This window comes from Centruroides vittatus, unplaced genomic scaffold, assembly GCF_030686945.1.
Source record: "Centruroides vittatus isolate TY-2023 unplaced genomic scaffold, ASM3068694v2 contig_3324, whole genome shotgun sequence".
Lineage (NCBI taxonomy): Eukaryota > Metazoa > Arthropoda > Arachnida > Scorpiones > Buthidae > Centruroides > Centruroides vittatus.
The window spans coordinates 104,894-128,033 of NW_027122134.1; the positions used below are offsets into that span (position 1 = coordinate 104,894).

The 23,140-nt window shown below is 29.1% G+C and overlaps 1 protein-coding gene across 2 annotated transcripts in view; it reads left to right on the plus strand.

The window, feature by feature from the left end:
- Positions 1 to 23,072, plus strand: part of LOC136973945 (transcription factor AP-2-beta-like) — a 53,512-nt gene extending 30,440 nt beyond the window's left edge. For both annotated transcript variants that reach the window (XM_067268718.1, XM_067268717.1), the window contains exons 2-7: positions 186 to 704; positions 15,305 to 15,368; positions 15,449 to 15,653; positions 17,886 to 18,004; positions 20,689 to 20,827; positions 21,794 to 23,072. In XM_067268718.1, the coding sequence (XP_067124819.1) occupies positions 186 to 704; positions 15,305 to 15,368; positions 15,449 to 15,653; positions 17,886 to 18,004; positions 20,689 to 20,827; positions 21,794 to 22,088 (1,341 nt within the window). In that variant the 3' untranslated portion in view covers positions 22,089 to 23,072. The remainder of the gene's footprint in view (positions 1 to 185; positions 705 to 15,304; positions 15,369 to 15,448; positions 15,654 to 17,885; positions 18,005 to 20,688; positions 20,828 to 21,793) is intronic.
- Positions 23,073 to 23,140: the final 68 nt, after the last annotated feature.

Here is a 23,140-nt window from a genome sequence, read left to right on the forward strand (position 1 = left end):
GTGTTGACTACATAGCGGAAAACGAAGTGGTTCATTCACTGATACACTTAAAAAAATCTTCATGTATTGGTTTATATATTTTTTAATTTAGACGTTAACTTATCTAGTCCTTATTTGAGAATGCAATATTTACGCTTTTTTGTCCTGTTACTACATAAAAAATAAACTTAATTTTTACATTACAGGAGCGTAGAGATCTGGTGGGAAGTCACGCTGCAGCAGCAGCGGCTCTTGGTCCTATAACCAGCATCGGTACAGTGGGTGGTAGTGCAACATCATTCAACACAACTCCTAGATTAACTCATACACCAACATCAGCCGACTTCCAACCACCCTACTATCCTCCGCCATATAATATCCCACAACAGCAGTTAGAATTTCACCATCCTCATGTAAATGCAGATCCATATACACATCTGAATCCACTAGCGGCAGCGCAACATCAACAACAATATCAACAGCTTCATCCACCTCAAAGAGGCCATGGCCTTGCTAACAGAAGAGACGATGATCCACTTCACATTCCAACAAGCATGCATCCTGGACTTTCGGGAACTTATGTCGATGCTGGAAGGCGAGTGGATGCTGCATACAGTAATGTCAGACGTCCGGACGTTTTGATGCATGGTCCTCATATGATCTCTGAACAGGACTTAATCAGTTTACATACACCGGGTGGTCTTCCAACTTTAGATGATGGACAGGTAGGAAAATTTAGTACGTCTTAATATATAAAACTGCAACTTAATTTTTATTTAGTGTAACTTAAACTATATACATAATTTATGTTCGTTTCACTTATAAATCAGTATTTAACTAATTATAGTAAAGCTTGATTTATAAATAATAATCTGAAGTCAGTGTCTGCTGCGCTACTTAATTTTCTAATGTCTAGAAAAATCATGGTTCCTATCTACTCAACCTCTGCCATGAGGGGCCTTACTAGGGACTTGACGATGTTAAATACTTCACTACCTATTTCACTTGTTTGTGTATTGATTTTGTTAACATTTATCGTTTTGAAGAGTTATAATGAAACACTAAAGAACGCTACGAAAAACTAAAATGTTTAATCGGGATTTATTCTGATCTAAATCATCACATCGTATTTTATAAACACTTTAAGAGCTTTTCTTTTATAAGGACTTTTTATTAAATAATCCACACACACACACCATTGGAACAGGTTGAATCTTTTGTAGATCGCTCGTCATGTATGATAGGTAAGCTTGCATGTTCAATAGAGAAACCGCAACACCAGATACTCGTTACTAAAATATTTTCGACTTTTTTGCCGTCTCAACATGCTAGAGAGCGCCCATTTCTCATTAATCGGGTTTACTAGTTCAAACTTTGCATTAGATATCAGAAAGTTTGAAGGTAATGTCGAATACCTTGTCGTCCACGCAGTTTGTAACCAGCTTAGTAATGATTTTAAATCTGTCAAAAATGTTACATGTTAAAAAGTTGAACGTTCGTTGTCGAGCAACAGTTCTGGATCCAAGGTCCACACGTGTACAGCATAAAATCGTGAGATGCAGACGACCTAAACATGCGTGTCGTGTCTAAATAAATCATTAAGAAGATGGAAAGAAGGATGCTCAACTTGGTTCCTTCAAACAAAGAATGTCGATTTTATAACAGAATAATGGCAAAGAGCAAAAGAGAAGAGGCGAGTTCACACGAAAATTTAGCATTTTTTATATTAGTCTTATTACATAATAAAATATATTTACCAAAAGTAATTTTAAAACACGCTAAACAGCCAGAAACGTTACTTAAATCATACTAAAATTTTTCTATAAAATCACTTTCGATAATGGATTTAATTTATTATTATTGATATAAATTATTAATAATTTAATTATAAAGTCTAACATTTTGTTCCTGAATTCTTGAAGTCGAAAGATCAAGAGAACTATTCCTTTAACAACACTCAATTATGTTGTTGTTTAGTGAATTAAGAAAGGGGTTTAGAGTCGAGTGACCCGACGTTTTTTTACAGCATAGCTTTTTCGTGTTTCTGCACGTAAGATTCTAAGAATATTTTCCTTTCATCCCTTTTGAAAGCACTTATTCAATGTGATACCAATGTTCAAATCGTGACATAACGTCTGCATTATCTAGCAACGTTTAAACACTCCATCGTCTGTATTTTCTTTTTTTTTTTTTTTGGTTTTTGAAGATACAAAGCATTAAATGTTTATATATCTTTAATAAAATAATTTAGATATTTTTTCATTATCTCTATTATAAATATTTGAATTTGATACAATTAATATGAATTAATTGAAAATTTATATTCTTTAATATTGGGAAGGTGACTTTCCTTACATTAAATTTAATTTATTCATTTTTTTTAATTGTTGAAGTTTCCTGTATTGCTAATTTCTATATTTAGAATCCAGAAAATAAATTTTCGACGTTTAGCATTAATTTCTACCTTTTTAAATATTGAAATCCAGCGATTTCTGCTTATCAAATATTGGAATATTATTAAATTTTCTTCAGATTAAAGTGTTGAAATTTGATAATTCTATTATAAAATGCGGAATATAATAAATTTTAAAAAATGTATATATTTTTAAATATTAAATAAATTGCTGCATCCTGTAAATTAAATATCACAATGCTATTCAAGGAAAACGATTTTTCCTTAATAATAAAATTGCTTTAAATTTCAGTCTATGTTTGAAGCTAAAGTCATAAGTTTAAAAGCTTACAAGAGAATTTTCTAAAATCTCCCACTAAAATTCCACAGAATCTAAATAATCTTTTTAATTACGTAAAAAGACTTTAAAAATTTATTTTAAAAGCTACTTTACTTCATTAGCCAATTTTTCAAATAGCGGATGCGTGTAGTTGGATCATTTTATCCTTTTTTACTTTCTAAGAAGAGATTTAATCATTATTATTTTCTAACTAATGTGCGTTACACATGATTATTTATATAAAAATACAAAGAATATATACGCTCATAAGAAATTATACAAGTGAAAATAAAGCAATTTTTATCAATAGGGATTTCCCTGTGATTTTTATCTATCGTGTATCGATCATTTATTCAGAAGGTCGTTTAGCTAGAATTTTACATCTGTCCTTGGTATTCTAATGGTCTGTAAAAAAATTCAATATATGTATATATATTTCCTTTTTACTACTTCCGAAAATAGATTATTAATTCTAACACAGTGTTTTAATACTATAAAGTTGTAATAGATAAAGCGCAGTAACAAGATAATCACAATGAGATTTCCTGAACTTTTGTTCCAATAATGTACACTATTACGTCAATTTTATGTCATTCTTGCAGTTTTCTTACGAGAAAGTATAACATTGACGTAAATTTGACGTAAAAAGTGCAAAAACGAAGACACCTGAGATGTATTTCAAAGCCGAAAAACTAATTTATTTTTATACTTTTGGTTGATTATTCTAATATTTAAATTACTATTATCTAAAACTATTTATTATTTTTTAAATAGGGAGATTCACACAATTGTTTTCTATGCTTTTTTACTTACGTTTCGAACAAGACAATATCTCATTTGCATAAGTATACGGTAACAAGAATTTGCATGTAGGAACTGATAATCACCCCCCCTGTAAATTTTATTTTTACATCTTTATAATTCCGGATCGCATTTTTCTACTGTGGTTCAGGAAATTTAATATTTAAGGATATATTTTAATGAATTCTAACTTGATTTTTATCATTTTTAATAAATTTTTCTTATATTAAAAGCATTCGGAATCGTTAAATAATTTAGTGTAATGAAATGTTTTGCTTATATTATGGAAAATTTCTAAGTTATTTTGTGTACAAATCAATTTTGGTCATTATTGATTAAAAAAATTTAAGCAATTTTCTTCGAAATGTTCTTTTTAATGCAAAGTTTAGCAATTTCTCCCCTCAATAAAAGCTTGTCGTCTTGAGCTATCGTGAGAACTTTAAGAGATTAGAGCTGTGTTAGGGAGTAAAACAAGATTTAGGGAGTAAACTGGAAGCAAGATTTGAGTTTTTTTTTAATCGAGAAATTAGAAACAATGTTTAAACCGTTTCAAAGTAGGATTTATGTTTTGTAAACATTAAACATTAGAAGGAAGGTTCCAGCTGTCATTTAAGTCTTATACTAAATGAATACAATTATCAAAGTATAGTTTGATCAAGTTGCTCTTAGTCAGTGAAAAATATAAGAGAAGAGGAAGATTTAAATGATTGTTTTTCGAGATGAGATTGGCAATTGCTCGAGCCTTTATATCGATAGTCGATAGAAAAACAAGCAAGACTGGGCTCTAAAACATTCAACTGATCGTTCTGAGTTGCTCCCCCGTGCAGTTCGCGTGCATAAACGATCGTCGTTCCGGATCTTGTCCTGCAGAAAACTTGATGGTTTGATATCGTAAGCGATAATACAAACAAGTTCTTGTCATTTCGTTTTAACTGTCAATGCTTTGAAGAAGCCAATAGTTCCGAAATCATTTCTGTTTAATATGGATGAATCAAACATTTCTGGATCTATCATAAAACGTATTTAAATGTAGAGGGGAAAAAAGTGTTTATATACCTGCCTACTTATTTGGTTTTCTAATGAAGGCGGCTCGATTTAAAATTTGTTTTGAAGTGACGAATCTCAAGAGAATAAATTATATTTGTTTGTGACTCGAATATATGATAAGGTCGAAGCAAATTGTTTTGAAGAAACATTTCTCTCTTCTAATAAATTTAGAAATAAGCTATTTGTGTTGTCTTAAAATGGGTTTTTACTATGAGATCATACAAAGATGAATGAATGTTCGTCTTGCCGACGAAGTCAACAAAGGTCTCGAACAATCACGTGCTATGGACACATCCACGTCAGGTGGTCCTGCTGGTTCCGGGACCGGCTTTTGATTGTCCACGTGACCGTACCGACATTCCAACACGCGGTGTCGTCTTGTAGGCCAATGACCCCTCCCTTGACGAACATCTCAAATCGGTCATCGACCCAATCTTGTGTCTGAGATACTCAAGAAGATGATTTTTCAAGTAACGGTGATTGGTAGAAAGGTCTTACTTTTTTAATTCTAGATAAATAAAAGATGGATGAAATTGCATTAATTAGTTTTAATTACTATTAGACCGTAAAATGTTATCTACATTATAAATATTTCTAGAAAAATTTTTTTTCTTTTGGAATAAAAACGTTCGAATTTAGGTAAAAAGTTCACGAATTTTTGTTTCAAATCCGCAACTTCTTTTTTCTATTTGAATTGTTAGAATCGTAGCTACAAATTAATTACATTACGCATCTAAATATTTTAATTTAAATCTTTACATCGAGAATCTGATATTTATATAAAAGACGAATGCAATTATATTATGTTTTTAATGGACTCATGAAAATTGTACGTGTGTTGCGGTGAAGCCTTGAATGTTTTTAGTAAATTTAACAATGAGCACTTTTTTAAAATTTAATGTTGGAGAAGAACTTTGTTTAGTGCTATAGATATAGATTATTATGCTCAATTTAATGCTTTGTTATTTAATAAACTGTAAACATCATTAAAAATTCAATCAAAAATAATAATTTCATTTTGTGATGGTCTTTAATTAGATTCATTACAAACTGCGATGACTCGTGAGTTCCTTAGCTGATAAATCCATTATTTTATGTTTACCATAGAATATCCCATTAAGAACAGAGAAGATTCAACTTAAAATCAGACTATTTTAATGTTTTTATTCAATTTCTATTACTTTTTTAAAGTCTGTTTATAAAATCCATCGTTAGTTTTATTATTCTTATTTAATAACTTTAACAATGTAATAATAATTTTAACATCCTACGTGTTAATAAGAGATAATAGAGAATATATTAATAAAAATATTACAGAAATTATAAATACATCCTAAAATTAATTGAATCGCAGAACATTAGCATCTGTTATATTTATAGTAAAATGAAGCCAACTTCAGTAAAGTTATTGTTTCCAACTTATAGACAGGTTAAAAAAAATAGAATATAAAAGGCAGAATTACTCGTTTTACTAAATTTAAAAAGATATATCTCGAGATCAAATTTGCTGTGTTACTATATTACAGAATGATGGATACAATAGAGTTACAGTTAATAGAAAAAAATAAAGGTCTAAGTAATCTAATACTGAAATGACTTCAGTTTCAATTTAGATAACATTTTGTAGCACAAGCTATAAATTGTCGAATCAGATAAGATCATTCTAATTTAAGAACGTGTAAGATATTTTATAACTCGATTTTTCTAAGATAACATAACGTATCATTGTGCTTCAATATTTTGCTTTAACTGGCACAATGGAATTGTTCATCATTGTAAATAATGCTCAACATAGGTGGTCAAGGAATCAAAAAAGAATAATGAAACTATGCATTCGTTGTATTTATGGCATTATTTCTATGCACGAATATATTCATGAGGTTCTTTTTTTTCCTTGTTTCTCGATCTGGAGTAGAGTCGAGTATTGTAACGCTTTCATATCGAAAGTTTAAATACTTTTTCAGAAATGAAAAAAATTATGCACACGGTTCATCCGAAATTGTACATTATTTTTTTCTATTTTCACAAATATTTTGATTGCATGTCAGTTTTCATTTTGATAATTACGAAATGTGGAATGTTGTAAGGTATGTTTTTGACGATATGTAACTAATAATTGTTTATCTCATCCAAGAATCTTAGGAGGAAAAAATGCACAATTGCTCCAAAGGGTGTTTTCCTTGTTTTCCAAGAGTTTAACATTCAAAATAAGGTTTTTATTTAGAATTTTTTTAAAAAGAAAATTCGACTGCAGTTTTAAAAATTTTCTTAAGTTCTATTTTAAATCTTATCCAGAAAATTACTTAAACTGTGAGAATTCATAACGGTTTCATAAATGTGAATACAAATCATTTTTCGGCGTTATTGTATTGAAGAAATCGCAATCGTCCCAAAAGTACAATAGATTTTTGAATTTCCGGTGATGTGGTGAATAACTAACGTACTTCAACCTTGAACAATCAAGGACACTAGCTTAACAAGAGAAAGTCAAGGTCAGTATTTAAACTGGTCACTTCAGTATCTCATTTATTCCATTGAAACGTGGAGTGATTCACTCTTAATGATTCACCACGATCCATATGTGGACGAAATTCTTTCATTAATGGCTATTACACAGCCATATTCGTTACTTTATTAGTTTGCGTGACAGATGCTCTATCGAAGATGATCTTATGTATGATACAGCATGATTGCATGCATAGGGATATTTATTATTCTCGTGATTCATTACTTAGATTTTAGGCAAATTTAAGTTTATAGTTTTGCCAATTTATCAAAAAACAAAACAAAAAAAAGTGTAATGTTGCAAATGGATGAAAATAATAAGTCTTGCTAGAATGAAACAAGCTAGAAACTAGAAGTAGCACTGCTATCCAAAAGGTAAATGCCACCATTGGTATGCTGCGTGGTGATTCTTCATCCCTCCGGGACTAGGTAGTTCTAGCCCTCTGGCATTTATCAGGATAACTGGTTAGATGGTGTTGCATGCGGATGTCTGTAAAAATTCCAATCGTGATTTCAATGTGTTTGATACGAAGTACACTCTATTGCATGTTAATTTTCAGTTATCTTAATTTACTCCCTTTTAATATATACGGATTCAAACTTTTTTTCTCATCCTGTCATCAATGACAACGTGATAGCGGAGGTGAAAATGTTTTATCAGATTAAGCGACAATCTGAAAGTATAATTCTGATTTTTAAACATTTTTTTAACACTCCAAACGCCCAAATTTATGTTTATATAAAATTAATAAAATGTATATTATTATAAATCAACAGTTTAAAATTAATTCATAAAAAACGCCCACTCGTTTAAACTTTGAATGCGTGCATATTCAGGAGGATTCTATGTTATTTATTCCATTTTCTTGCTTGTTTTAAGAATATTTAGTGCTGAATAAATAAAAAAATAGCTTTCATAAAACCTGATAATCATTCCCAATTATGTAGTACTGCAGTTATTTTTTTGTATTCTTTTCTTTTTTTTTTGAGATAAGCCAACTCTTCTGAAAGGGTCGCTCACCTGCTAGTCTGTTCTCTCTTTCTGTGTTAAACTATAATCTGTAGGTACAAGCCGTAATCGGTAGCTAAGGCCATTAGGACGCCGTAAATGACCTCATTACCCACAATTCTGTCCGTCTCTTCTGCATCATTCATAGACACTACCTCTAGGGTAACAACCGACTTCTTTAATAATCGACCACCTGAAGCTAGAAGGTGCGATTTATTGTACCCCCGGCGACTACTACTATATAAACGACCATTCATATTTAACTATAGAATAAGATCATTGTGTTTCTTATAATTATTTTTAATTTTCTTCCTAAATTTACAATGTTAATTGATAAATGCAGTTAGATCATATCTGTTCTTTGATAAGTGAATTATTATTTAAGAAAATGTTTTAAATTTTTAGTTAATTCTAGCAGATAAGCTTGGATTTTTTAAAGTAAATATCGATATTGAAATTATAATCGATGAAGTATAATTTATTTAAAGTTTCTAATGAATAAAATCCATTTAAAAATTACAAAATAGCTATATATATATATTTACTTAAAATAATTAAAATTATAGGGAATTTTTTATATGAATCATACATATATTAATATTCTATTACTAGTGATCAGCAAATTTGTACAGCTTTTATAAATTTAATTATTAAAATATATTTTTAGTTTTAAAAAAGTGCAATTTTTAGTTATATTATTAGTACTACACATTGTTCTATGTGGTTGCTTTTATGTAAATTTAAGTTTTAAAATTATTTGCATTTTTTTATACTTATCAATTCACACTGTAGTTAAATCTATTTAAATTATACAACATAATAATAAAAGTTTTTAAAGTTAAATAATTAATTAATCGGACAAAAATAAAAATACAATCAAGTTACACTTTTATATTATTTTTTTGCTGTTAAAATTACATTAGATATCAATAGAAAACAATTGTTTTATTTTTATATATAATTTAATTCAAAAATAATTAGTCCATACAAAACGTTTTTTCCCTAATTATTTATTGAATTAAAAAATACAATTTTTACTTAATTAATTATATCGTTTTAGTTGAATAATTTTAAAACCGAATGATGATCAAGTTTAATACAGTCGTATATGAGGTGTAGAAATAAAAAAATCATGTATATTTATACACAGAGTTTGAATCAAACTTCACGTAAAAGTGTATAGGATCCCCCTGTTTACAAGTTAAGGATTCACCTGACTTGGTCAAAGCTATGAAAGTGATGAACAAAGAAGTTCAAGGTTCTTATATTTTATAGGCCAAAGATGTAAAATTCTTTAATAATATATTTACAAAAAAACAATGAAACAATATTGTTGTGTTAATTAAGAATTGTTTAAAAATTCAAAATTTTTCTTTTGTGCATTTTTAATATGAAACGTAATAACTAAAATTAGAACAATTTTTTAAATATATTTTAAAATTACTTTCGTGTAATTATCTACGCTGACTTACTTCCTAATTATCAAACAACAAATATAATCATTTTATAGTAATTAAACAATAAAACAAAATGATGTTAATCATATTTAAAGTTTTTAATTTAAATATTAATTTCTGAAGTTTGAGACCGTTTCGAAGTTCATGATTTTTAGACTAATTTAATTAAATTTGACTATTGTTTGACAAGAAATACCTAAATGAACTGTAAATTAGAAGAATCTCTCAAACATAATTATCAATTCTAATAGTTTTTAATGTTCTACATTAATAAAAAATATATAATATATATATATATATATATATATATATATATAATAAACTTTAATTAATGAAAATAATTAACAAAATAGTTGAAGCGTTTACTTTCACTTTTACAAGATCTAATTGCTATATTAATAAAATCTACCCAATTGGGAATTCAATATACAGTATTACACTTTCTTTTCGCTTTATCTTGCTTCGAAATATAGCGAAGTTATTTCTAGAAATCTTTGATAAACTCAAAATAAATAACAAAAATTATCAGTTTTTTAGTAAGTATTTCTACTGTACCAGTGACAAATATAAAATATGTCAAAAACTTGAAACTTTTTAAATTTTCAAGTCGAAATATTAAAGAATTTTATGCACTTTAATTTACATTTTTTAAAATTTTTTTTGAAGTACTCTTCGTTGTATAAAATAGTTTTAATAGTGTGGAATTTCCATTGTTTAGTATCAACTCGTTAGAATCTAGTTTTGTTTTTTAATTTTTATATAAAAGTCTTCAGAATTATTCAATTGGAAAAAGTATCAAAAATAATTTTTGAATCTAAATTCTTTGTTTAATTAAAATAACATTATGTTTAAGTAGTTAGTTAATTTTTTAAACGTTAACAAAACTGTAAAACTGTCTCTGAAGCATGAATAGAGGAGTTGGAGGAGAGAAATTTTCCGGATTGCTCCATCTACCGGTCAATTAGCGAATCACAACACCAGAAAATATATATATGAAAATGCCTCTTGGCACCTCTGTACTAGGACCTGTTTCTATTCCGGATGCTAAAATGCATGTCACGTGACGTGACTTCGAGGGAATTCCCCTAACTTTTTCACGTTTTACAAATTTACCGTAAGATCTCCCCCCTTTAGTTATAGTATCCCATATCGTTATTTAGGAAGGAAGAGACAAAACTCAAATTAGTATCTCTGTAATTAATTTAATAATAATAATAAAAAAAGAAATCATGTAGTAAGGGTCAACAACCTGAGATGCAATCCCTACCCTTTTGAATATTTGATTCTGCTGTTTGTGCCTTTATAATAACTACTCGTTTAAGATCTTCAGATTTAATGATTGTTCGTTAGCGTGGCTTTATTAAAGCATCCTTAACTGGTTTACAGATTTAGAAGATCGATAAAATAAAATATTTATCTACTATGACAAGACTATTTAAAGACGCATGTCAAAGGAAAATGTGTGTATATATTATTAAAAAAAAGGTTTAAAAAATATATGTAAGTAATGGAAAAGCGATAACATATTAATTGCTTCGACAATACACTTGCGTTTGTTTACATGATGATAGATAAGGAAAGCGATTATCTTGATTTTGATACAGTGTTGTTAATTGGTGCGTAGATGGTTTCGCTTTGTCTGGCTTTTAATGACTCGCTGTTTTGTATCTCACAGTTAGATTCATGCCAAAAAAAGATAATGAAAAAACAATTTCGACTCATCTGCAGTTGTAACTAGTGTGTTTTATTGTGTAAATACAGTGATTTTTCTTTGATAAACCTTACGCTTTAATGGAAGGTATATCAATTCTTTGTATGGTTTTTAAATATATTTTGAGAGTATCCTAGCTGATATAAGCAATGATTTGAAGGAGATTTTGATGTAAAAATATTTTAATGACTTTATAAATGCGTTTTCTTATATAAAAATAGGTATTTGATAAACTAAAAATGATTTATATTTTTAAACTTTTCTAAGAAACATTCGCATAATTTATCTGTGAGGACTATTTCCTTGTTCAAATCTAAGATATTAGTTGATATAATTTGTTTTTCATTAAGTTTTAATAATCTTTGGTAATTTAATAGCGTGAATAGAATATATACATTTTTTTTGATATTTATAAATATCCCATTACTTCGAAGGTTATAAAGATAATATAAATATGGAGCCTTGACATTAATTATTTTCAGTTCTATACTACAAAGTTTATGAATTATAGTCAGTTTAAACTGAAATTTTGGCTAGTATCCAATCAGTTAGCGTGGGTCTATATCCTAATTATGCATTACACAAGGTAGAAATTATCCTGTTTTACTAAAAATTTTCATGAAATTTAATATTCATTTTACTTAGTGTTGTAAATAATAGGTTGCTTATAAAATGCGAATCAAGTAAACATCAAGCAAGAAATATTTAATATCCTAGAAGAAATTAATTATTTTTGGCTTAAACTCTAAGTACGCCTTCTATTAGTAGAAATGAATGAAAATATACATAATTCTGTGTACGAAAATGGATTTTTTTTTTAAAACTTGTCTCTCGGATATCGGATTTGAATACAGACAAATCCTTCTGTGATTAAACTATAAGATTTAGTATATTTTTAAGAATAAGATCCAAAATAGGAAGGTTTAACATATCATCTATATCACGAAAATACAGCTTTAACTTTTAAAATCTGCGCGCCAGGTCTACATAGAATATATACAGAATCATCTTTCAATGATCAATTGATACAGGCCTGAAATGTAGCACTAAAACATTTCTTCTGGTATTCTCAGTTAATATTAATTTAAGTTTGAATATATCAAAACTTTTTAAAATATTCACAGATCTAAATAATTATGAATCTTATTTTTGTATTTAGAAAATATCTAGTAGAAACGGCAAATTTGCATTAATATATACATATAAATCTTCCTAGTAGGATAAAAACACCTGGATAGCAGTTATTAATTCCGCATTCGGGGCCTTTTAAAGGTTTATAATAATAATAACCAAAGGGCATTGATTCGGTACAATAAATATTTAATTATATGATAATGTGTTGTCATATTAAATAAATTTTACGTAGTATAAAATATTCTCAAAGCTTCTTTCAATCTCTAAAATCTAAAAAACTGGCTGATAGATAAAAAAAAAAAGGTAATTTTTAGATAGGAGACTTCTCCATCGATCCCGGAAGATAGATGATGCAGGGCATATCTGTAAAATTCCACTGTAGTTCTCCCTATATCTTGCATATTCATGAAGGTCTTGACCATCGAATGCCATTTTCGGGGATGATGTATCGTCAGGATGTGTCGTAAGGTTCCTGAAACGTCCTTCGGTAATTATCAGCCTGTAAGATGCTTTGGGGTCTTAGGTACTGATTAGAATCTTGTTTTTCCTTCGAGGGTGGATTACTTTCTAAAGGTTGCATTATCCCATTCAGATAGCATATCGTACTTATCAAGTAGAGTTTATCCTCTTACTTTCGTTGCTTAGAAACAATTTTGAAACTTTTTTTAAAAATAATTTCTTCCCTATAATGTGATACTTGATATCTTCCAGCATATTATATAAGATAGATTTTTCCTGTAGTGAATTTTTTTTAAAGGTGAAATTAAAGCAAGAAAAGTTGAGGGGTTGAAACTTAAAATGCTTTATAAATGTAGGACGACTAAATTTAAAATAAATAAACCTTTTATATTTTAAGCTAGACGTGTAGATTAATAATCATTGTTTGCTTGGTTTCTTCCTGTGTAAAGTCGTGGGAATAGCTTCTCACTCACGATAGATTTAAATATAGAAAAAGTAGGTTATATGGTTTTAATATTAAAATAATTGTATGTCAGATTGTTTTTAAACAGTTTTTAAAATGATGAATAGGTTGCAGGTGACTTTAAACTAGTTTCTTAAACTTGAAACATTACGTGTAAAGTAATTATAAAGAAATTTTTTGACAGGTGATTATTATGGAATCCATAAAGTGTCAATACTTTATTAAGTAAATAATTGAAGTAAGATGATGTATGCTTTCTATTTATAAAATAATCTTAAGATTTCTAATATCATTCGTGACTAAATTTATTTTATTTGTGCGCGTGTCGAGATATTGGAATTCTAAACCGTGAAAACCGTGGGAAATTTTTTTATTCTCTCTTTTTTTCCCATTTCCGTTACGTTCCTCCTTTAATCGTGTCACGTGTCGTTGACGTCACTTCAGGCCTTCCCTCTATTCAATGTAGTTTGAAGATACATATATATAATATAAGAAATTGTTTTCCTATTTCGTTGTCATTCATTTCCTCTGCCATTTCGAGGCGTTCCTGATAAGATTATAGGGTCACCTAACTAATGAACCCGTCCACCCAAGATCGAAATCGTGTTTTCGCCGACTAGAAAACGATCGTGAACATTGAATAACTAAAGTAATTTAAGTAATGTAAATAGTTGTACACAGATTTCGCCAAGAAAAAAAAAATAATTTAAGTTTTGTGAGTGCATAAAACAACTTCAATTGTTAAAATATAAACATGTACACTACGTGCGTGTTTTAATATATAAATCTGTACATTTACATAAAGTTTTCATCTAAATAAATTACACATAACTGAAATTCTTATAAACAAACAAACTTTGTCATGCAATTTAAGTAAGAATTATATATAAACTCAATAAAGATTTGATTGAATAAACTTGAATGGAAGAAAAAGAAATAAATCTAGTTTTATGTGGGTCCGAAAATAGAAATATTAGTTCAGGAATTGATACAGGTTTGCATACAAATGAATCCAATAGGAAAATCCCTAAAGGAAATCTTATCAAAATAATGACAAAATAAAAGAAATAGGGCATACATATTGAAAGTTATTACTCGCCAAGTAAAATATGTTATATAAATACATAATAGGTTTATATAAAAAGGAACTTGAATATTTTGTATATTGTTTAAGCTGTTTGACTCAGGTTGATTCATATATAAGTCATAGGGTTCATAGAAGAATTTTAAATCGAAACATAGAAATTATTTAGGAAAAAACGCACAAAAGTTGAATGGACTTAAGAATAATTCATACATTTTTAAGGAAATATTATATAAAAATTATTTATCGGAGAGGATAATAAATTACGAGTTTTTATTGGAAAAATCTCAACTCGTTTTAATTTATGGAAAATTTCTTTTTGTAAATTATTCAAGTGTGTAAAATAATTTTATATTAAAAAATAATGATATATAAATATAGTTTTTATGTAGATTCGGCTTTATAATAACTAGAAAATATGATTAAAGAATGGAGTTTTAACATTAGAAAAAAAATTAAGCAATATATAGCTTTATTTTAAAAAGTTTCGATAAAAAATAATAAATTTTTGAAATTTTAAAGTAAATAAACAAAAAATTTATGGATAAAGCTGCCTTAACGATGTTACAAATTACGTTGAAGTATCTTAAGAGGCGAAGACAAGAGAGAATTGTTAGTCATCATTTAATACTAAATATCGGAAGAAAGTGATTGAAAAACAGAAAAAATGTTGAAATCTCGTTTAATCCTAATTATCTCACGTTCAATAAAAGGCGACTGCTCTCTATGCAAACGGCTTTGACAATATTTTGACTAACGAAGCCAATCAACATCACGTTAGAATCCTGTCGCCATTTTGAAATGCTTTGCAATCACGTACACAATTTTTATATTTTTACATCTTTTAAAATACAGTAATGCTATTAGAAATGAACTCCGTTAAAATATTAATTTTTAAATATATATATATATATTTTTAATAGACACCTACGGTAGAAGATGCTAACAATTTATTTTCAACGGATCACAATAGCGTTATAAGGAAAGGTATGTAGGGCTATGAGTCATAAGAAGATTACAAAGATAACACTTTTATTTTTGAAAGTAACCTGAGAACAATGTTACAGGAATGAAACCAAGAAATACAGAAAACCATAAAGATATACAATTATCGGGTGCATCTGGACAAACGGACGTATTTTGCTCAGTTCCGGGTCGTCTTTCTCTTCTTAGCTCCACGTCGAAATATAAAGTAACTGTTGGAGAAGTTCAAAGGAGGTTATCTCCACCAGAATGTTTAAACGCATCTCTACTGGGTGGTGTTTTAAGAAGGTAAGTAATATTTTTCGCAGTTCTACTGTTCATTTTTCTATATAGCCTTAGGCAATGCGTTCTAGAAACGATTCTGTACAAGAGAAAAAAGTACAGAACGGGTGCTTGATGATAACAGGAACCGGACGATCTCATTCCCACAACCTAGATTAACTTCCGTCGTCCTTGAGCAAAACGTCTTTTTAAGTTCGACATCGATGGCCATTCACGTGACTTAGTTGGATTATCGATGATTATATATTTGCAATGCCTAACTTACTTCCTATCACGATACAGAACGATTTATTATGTAAACATTTTCCGAATCGATTTTATGGTTTAGGATTTTCTAAAATATATGTATACAATAATTCCGGTTTGAATAATAGATGTCAAGGACTCAAAAAGGCTTTTTTTTACTTGTAATTAATTTCATAATTATAAAAAAACGTCTTTAGGTAACAAGATAAGATTTCATTTTCTCCAATCTTGAAAATATAGTAGTAAATAGAACTTTATTATAGTTTTCAGTATGTAAAGATAAAAAAATTTCTTTTAAAAATCAACAATAAAAATGTTTTAAATACTAATTTACATGTTAAAAATGTAATAAAACTAAAAATCTACATATTTTTGTAACGATTTAGCTATAAAACTGCATTCAGCACAGTGAGTGCAGCTTTATAGACTGTACTTTTTTATAATATTTGTCAGGTTTGGCTTTACATATCAAAATCTAAGTGTAATTTCGTGTTAAAATCAGAAAATTCATAATTTATTAAATTTAACCAACTTTCATTTTGTTGTGTATTAAACAGTTTGTGTAAAGGCTAAGGGATTCCTGTACTAGGATATGTTTTTCCATATTTCCACATAACCCTACCAGGAATAAAAATGAGGAAGTAATTGTCTGTTACGTTGTTACGGAAACATAGTTTAAATAGCATTCAACGAACTATTACGTTCCTCACTGGGTACATCACCCTTAGCATCCGCCCCATTTAGGAATGTCAAGGTTGGGTTATTACAGTCAGGGATCATTGCTTCTATGAAACTTCAAATAATACCAATAAAACGGATAAAAATAGAAAGAATCATTTCTCAAAAACTTCTTTATCATAGGTACGTGTCTGTACATCACGCCAGATGTTCGAGATGAGCAGGTGAATGCTACGTTTCATTCACATAATATATGAATGGGAAAATGGAAAAATAAAAATTACTCCACAGGATGAGACGTTTCGAGATGTTGGAACCCATCAGTCGCCCCTTAATAGACATGTTAATAATCTGATCACGATCAGTCAACCCGTCTATAAAGCAACGTTCCACTTCCTTCAACCTCACGGCAAGGGTTAAAGACTCAACGTTGGGGGTGAAAAATAGAAACAAGTTATTTCTCTGTAATTGCTAAAACGACAGGAAACACTCATCATCATCTTTACATCAATTATTGCACAGAAGAGAAGATGACGATTAAAAAAATATCCGTTTCCTGTTAGATATCAAAATTAAAGATAAAGAGGTTCATTTGGTTCTAATCAGATTACATTAGCAGCTGCCTTGCCCCATTATGAATTTATTTAAGTCCCTATGCATGGTAATGAATTTGTAATGTTCTCGTTTATGTTGAGTACAAACCTTTGCCACGAACAAGAGATAGTATCTTTAGCAAACATTTACTGGTATTATCAAGTTATACTTTTGATGATTATGATATTGCTAAATACTGGGCATTTTTGTGAACACATTTTTAAAAAAATCCATGGATAATCTTGATTTTTATAAAATTCCAACCTTCAAACTATAAAAATAATAGTTATAGAGCACTGATGTATAGGAAAATAATTGCATCTATGAGAAAATAGATAAGTGAACACCTACATTTTTAACCCATTCTCTTGATTTTTGTGGACGAAATTAAAAAATGGCTGGCAGAATTTTAAGTTTAGTGACCAAAGAATCTAAATTTTTATTCCTTTTTCTGTCAGCGATTGCATCTTTCGATGTACTCGCGCTTTGCGACTGCTAACAAGCTCAGATTGGGTCACACCTGGGCACACCTGTCTGATCCTTCGAGCGTGCAGGTGTCAACATCCTAAAGAAGAAAAAGAAACTTTTCCGTTTTTACCGATGTGTAGCCATAATAATCTTCAAATCTTGTTACTTCAAAATTTCATTGTGACTAGAAAATTGTTAGGATGCTACAGTGCATTTCGTTATTCTCCTTAATTTTATTCTACATAATTTCAGGGCCAAGTCAAAAAATGGTGGACGATCACTTCGAGAGAAACTAGAGAAAATCGGTTTAAATTTGCCTGCAGGTAGAAGAAAAGCTGCCAACGTCACTCTGTTAACCTCATTGGTGGAAGGTAAGAATCGCGTAACTTTAATTATACCAGCTTCTACGGGAACCGGAGAAAGAAGGGAGAGGGTCCTCTTCATGCGTGCCCTGTGCGGTCCTCATGGTTCAACGACCCGGCAGGTGGTTCCGGAGAACCAGAAGCACGTGCTGGGATTTCGGGCCTCCTCGCTATACATATCTATACAAACACATACACAAACTTTTTTTCTTTATGCATCTTTTTAGTTATAACTTGATGAGAGCATGCAGGCGCGCGCGAAGACGTGCACAGTTTTATTCTTTCTATAACTATAACTGTGATAAAGATCATCCAGAATTTTAATGTTCTAGATAAACGTGTCATGCGTATGTTGGTCTGTCCGTTTTTTATATTCGTTTATAGAGTGGACATGTGCATACAAACTTGTATCACATCCTGTCTCATTAATAAATACTTTTCCAGATTTATGATTTCAAGAAAACTTTAAAAAGTTATATTCAATGTATAGCTGTACATAAAAACTCGTTAATTAGATTCTTGGCATTAATTAATATTCAATAATCACCAATTTTTAATGAGCACTCTTTAGTAATTAATTTAGATTCGATCAATCTTGCTGACTTTAAAGATGCACATAGAGGGATCATTTCCTGTATGTGCAATTACCACACCTGTATAAACGGTTGTTTTCCGTTAACGAATTTCATTAGAAGAGATAATGCATTTCCCACACACACACGACATCCCCTTCTCTTTTTTTAGTGCGTGCTATTCTTAACTTCCGTTGAAGACGTGAGAAATTCTATAATATCTGATGATGCGTAATAGTTTAATAGAGAAGGATAGGTTAACACCTGCTCAGTCTTCCGCTTGTATCTTGTGTGTATCTTTCAATCAAGTGGGGGCGAGTGAAAAACGCGTGTGCGTTGGACTACCGTGTTTTGAAAACGTTAACAGAACAATGGACGACGGAAATTGGATTATTTTTCCTCCAATAGATGTCCAGTTTGATTTGGCACATTTCCAACTGTCGTGTAGACAGGTGTTTTCATATTATAATACTTTGTCCGTTATATAAATGATACTAGCTATATATTTGTTTTTATTGTCCGGAAAGAATATTTTTTTAACGATTCGCAAACATAGATTACACTTTTAACAGTTTTTTATTGTTCAAATACAGGTAAAATTGTTGTTGCTTAGTAGAAAACATTGGTGGGATTATAAATCAATTCTATTCGGTAAAAATACTTTTGTAATATTTTATTGTCTTATAGATTTTTACTGGTCCGTAAGTTTTAGTATAAACCTTGCTAATTTTTGTTTTAATTTTTACAGTTTCAAAGTATATATTTTATAGATCAGAAATATTTTCTTTTACAGTTCAACACTTCAGTAAAATATATTTTTACTATCCATAAATTTGAATATTAAACGATATTTGTACACAGTAAAAAGTTGTTAATAAGTTTTTCTTACTGTATAAACAATCTGAAAATATTGTTTTAACATTGTTATATTTAGCCTATATACAATAGAGAAATAAAACACAAAATTCTCTTTATCCTAAAGTATAGTATTTCATGTATTGAAAAACAGATTATATAATAATTATTTCTTAATATTTGTCTAGAAAAACAGCCAATAGCGTTACAAATATCATCACTCAATGAAAGAACTAGTTTTTACTTTGTGTCCTCAATCTCTTTCTCTTTGATCTAAATATTCTCAATTATTTCTAATTCTTAATGTAAGTGTATCTCTGACTCAACCGAACTTTTATAATATTCTATTTAAAGTCAGTTTTAATGGGAAAAATATATAGACGTTTTCTTAAAATTGTTTCTAAAAAATTATATTAAAAAAATTCAGTTCAAATTATAAATTCGTCTAGACGGATATAAGAAATTATCTGTACGCTGAACCGTAATAAAAAAAATAAAAAAAAATAGTTGCCTTAGGATCATTTATAACTTCCTTCATACTTGTAAGAGGCACAATACTTAAAGGGTTGTAGTTCTAAAAAAACAATAAAGAAAAATTTTTACAGAGAATTTTATTAATTATTCTTAATATTAAATATTTAAATATTGCTAGAAAATTGATTTTACTTGTTCTTTTATATAGAAATTTTTAGTATGTTGTAATAATCTAAAACTTAGAACTTGTTAATTTATAATAATAATTATTTATTATCTGAATTTTTATTGATTTAATTATTATATATATATATATATATATATATATATACATACATACACACACAACATACACTTATAGAATTACATATATATCTTAAATACTTCATAATTTACTTATTTTAAGGAAATATAAAATTTTATTTTTATAAAAAAATTGTTATAATAATTATTTGTAAAATCGCAAAAAGAAAAAGAATATTATATTAAAAACAAACTAAATAAATTCCATGAATATTTGCAGGATATAAACTTAAAAAATATAAGATAAAGTTTAATGTCTTATCTGTTAGTAAGTACTATATCCTGAGATTTTTTAAGATCTATCTGTGTGTAAATGTATCAGTTTATGAAGTTATAAAAATATTTTCTACAAATTTGAATATTTGAGTTACAATTTTTCTAAAGAAAGTTAAAATTTTTTATTAAAATACTTTAAAACATTGTAAGATTATATAAAGAGTAGAAGTTCTATAAATACTTTTAAATCAATATTTTTTAATATTTGTTTAGGTGAATCTATTCATTTGGCTAGAGACTTTGGATATGTTTGCGAAACAGAATTTCCATCTCGTCAAGTAGCAGAATATATATGTCGACATAGTGATACAAACGATCTATTCAGGAGAAAAGACTTGATTATCGCCACTAAGTGAGTAAAAAAAATTAATTTTAGCAATATCTTTCCTTATTTTTTATGACAATTTAATACATTAATCTGATTTAATATTAAAAAAAATGGTATACATTTCTTTTTTAACTGGGATTTTTATCGCGCTTTTTCTTAGTACGCTTTCCGACAAAGCTATTAAACTTAATATATTATTATCTGTATAAAGTATACACAAAGCATCCGTAGAGCTATTTTATTTCATAAGAATATTTGGAGGCGTTACTTATTACAGGAGTCAGTTACGGTCAGGATAAGAGCGGAACTATGTTACATGTTGTAATCTGAACCCAAGCCTCTATCAGTGTATATACCCTCCTGTATTGCATCTATAAGAGCATGGATAGAGGAAATTAGTGGGTGTGACTGAGTTCTATCTCGGGTATCGATCTGCAAGGCCACATCCCTAAAGGGACAGACAGGAGGGAATGAGATCTTTCTTCGAAGAGGTGTAACCAAAGCCTCTAACGACATCTAACGACTACCTGACGAACTTGGTATAGACACGTGATTAATTCGTTCGAAATTTTCCCCAGTATTGCAATACGTGAGTGTATATATAGATACATATATATACACGAAGGTGACCTTGTTCATTCGGCAATAATTTTGAGATATATTTTCCCCCCTTTTGTTAGAAGTTCTACTTGTCAACGAGGTATTATAACTAGGTCTACTTTTTCTAAAAAGCGGACAATTCTTGCCCTTCTTAGGGCCTCATGTCCCGGAACCTTAGCTTAATCACAGACTACATTTCTTAACTTGTCCTAACTCTTATTGCTGACTATATTTATGTAGTTTCATATTTTGAATGTATAGCTATCTCGTATATGATATATAGTATTTTTAAGTTAAATTCTATCGGGGAAAAAGTTTAAAAAAACAATTTACATATAAAAAAATTATATATAATGTAATGTAACTAATAATTTAATTTTTTTTTTGTAGACAAATACTCAAAGAATTTATCGATTGCTTAAATCAAGATCGTTCACCCCTTTGCAACACAAGGCCTCAAATTATTCTGGAACCGACCATTCAACGTCACTTATCACATTTCTCACTCATAACTCATGGTTTTGGTAGTCCAGCTATCGTAGCTGCATTAACATCGTTTCAGAACTTCTTGAACGAATCAATCAAATATATAGACAAGCAAATCAGTGGTAATGCCTATACTACTCAAGCTGGACATGTGACTAATGCCAACATAGTAGAACCCAAGAAAGAAGAAAAGAAATAGTTGAATTATTTGAAACTGTGCTCAAGTGTATAATCCTTTTTTTAATCATATAATAGTGCCAGTTCATGTGAAGAAATTTTTTTTGTTTCTCAAACACCACCACCTCTAGAAAATCATCTCAAACGAGCCAAGTTATGTGCCACTGACTTAAAAATTATATAGCAATTTTGCAAACGTGAATGGAACAGTGCCACAATCATCATAGATGCCATAAATTGCCATAAATTTTCATATTCTCCCATTTTGCAATTAGAGTATTAGCTACTTATTCCAATCTCTTAATCCGGGTAGAGAATGGAACAAGCAGCAGTTCTACAAGTTATATATATATCTATATATATATAAAATAAATATAAAGAAAAAAGAAAAATATATATATATATAGAAAATATAGATATACAAACATCATCAGAGTCCGTCCTTGTATATGTCATATATTGTACGTGATGTCGTGTGCTTGTATGTGCGCGCTTCCCCCCATTTTTTTTTTAAAGGTTATCCCTCTCAGCCATTATTTCTGGCAGTAATTTAAAGTGATCAAGGCGGATTTTCCGTCTTTTAAAGTGGTGTGGTTTGGGCTATTTAAGAATATTGTGCACTAACTAAACTAACACCACTTCCTCTTAAGCATAGTATTGTGTTGTAAAATTCATGGCATTGCGGGTACCGATAATTTCGACAGAAAAATAAATATACAAACTCTTCTGACGATAATGTTTGAAGTTTATCTTCAAATATTTAAAAGATTTTTTTATTTTGGTGCTGACGAAACGTTGCTCAAAATTCATAAATTTCTTTTCTGTACTTAAAAACATTTGTAAAAACGATATATGGGAAAAAGTTTTTTAAAAAAATCCTGTGTTTAGGAATGAATTTATTGTTAAGGACACAAATCATCACAAAAACAATTTTTTCTTGTTGATTGTAATGTTGCGATGAACTGTTAATTATTGTAAAATAAATTCATAACAGTTTTTATATAAATGTGAATTAATCAATATAAATGTTCTAATAATAAACTATTAGTATTTTATTTATTTAAAAAAAGTAAA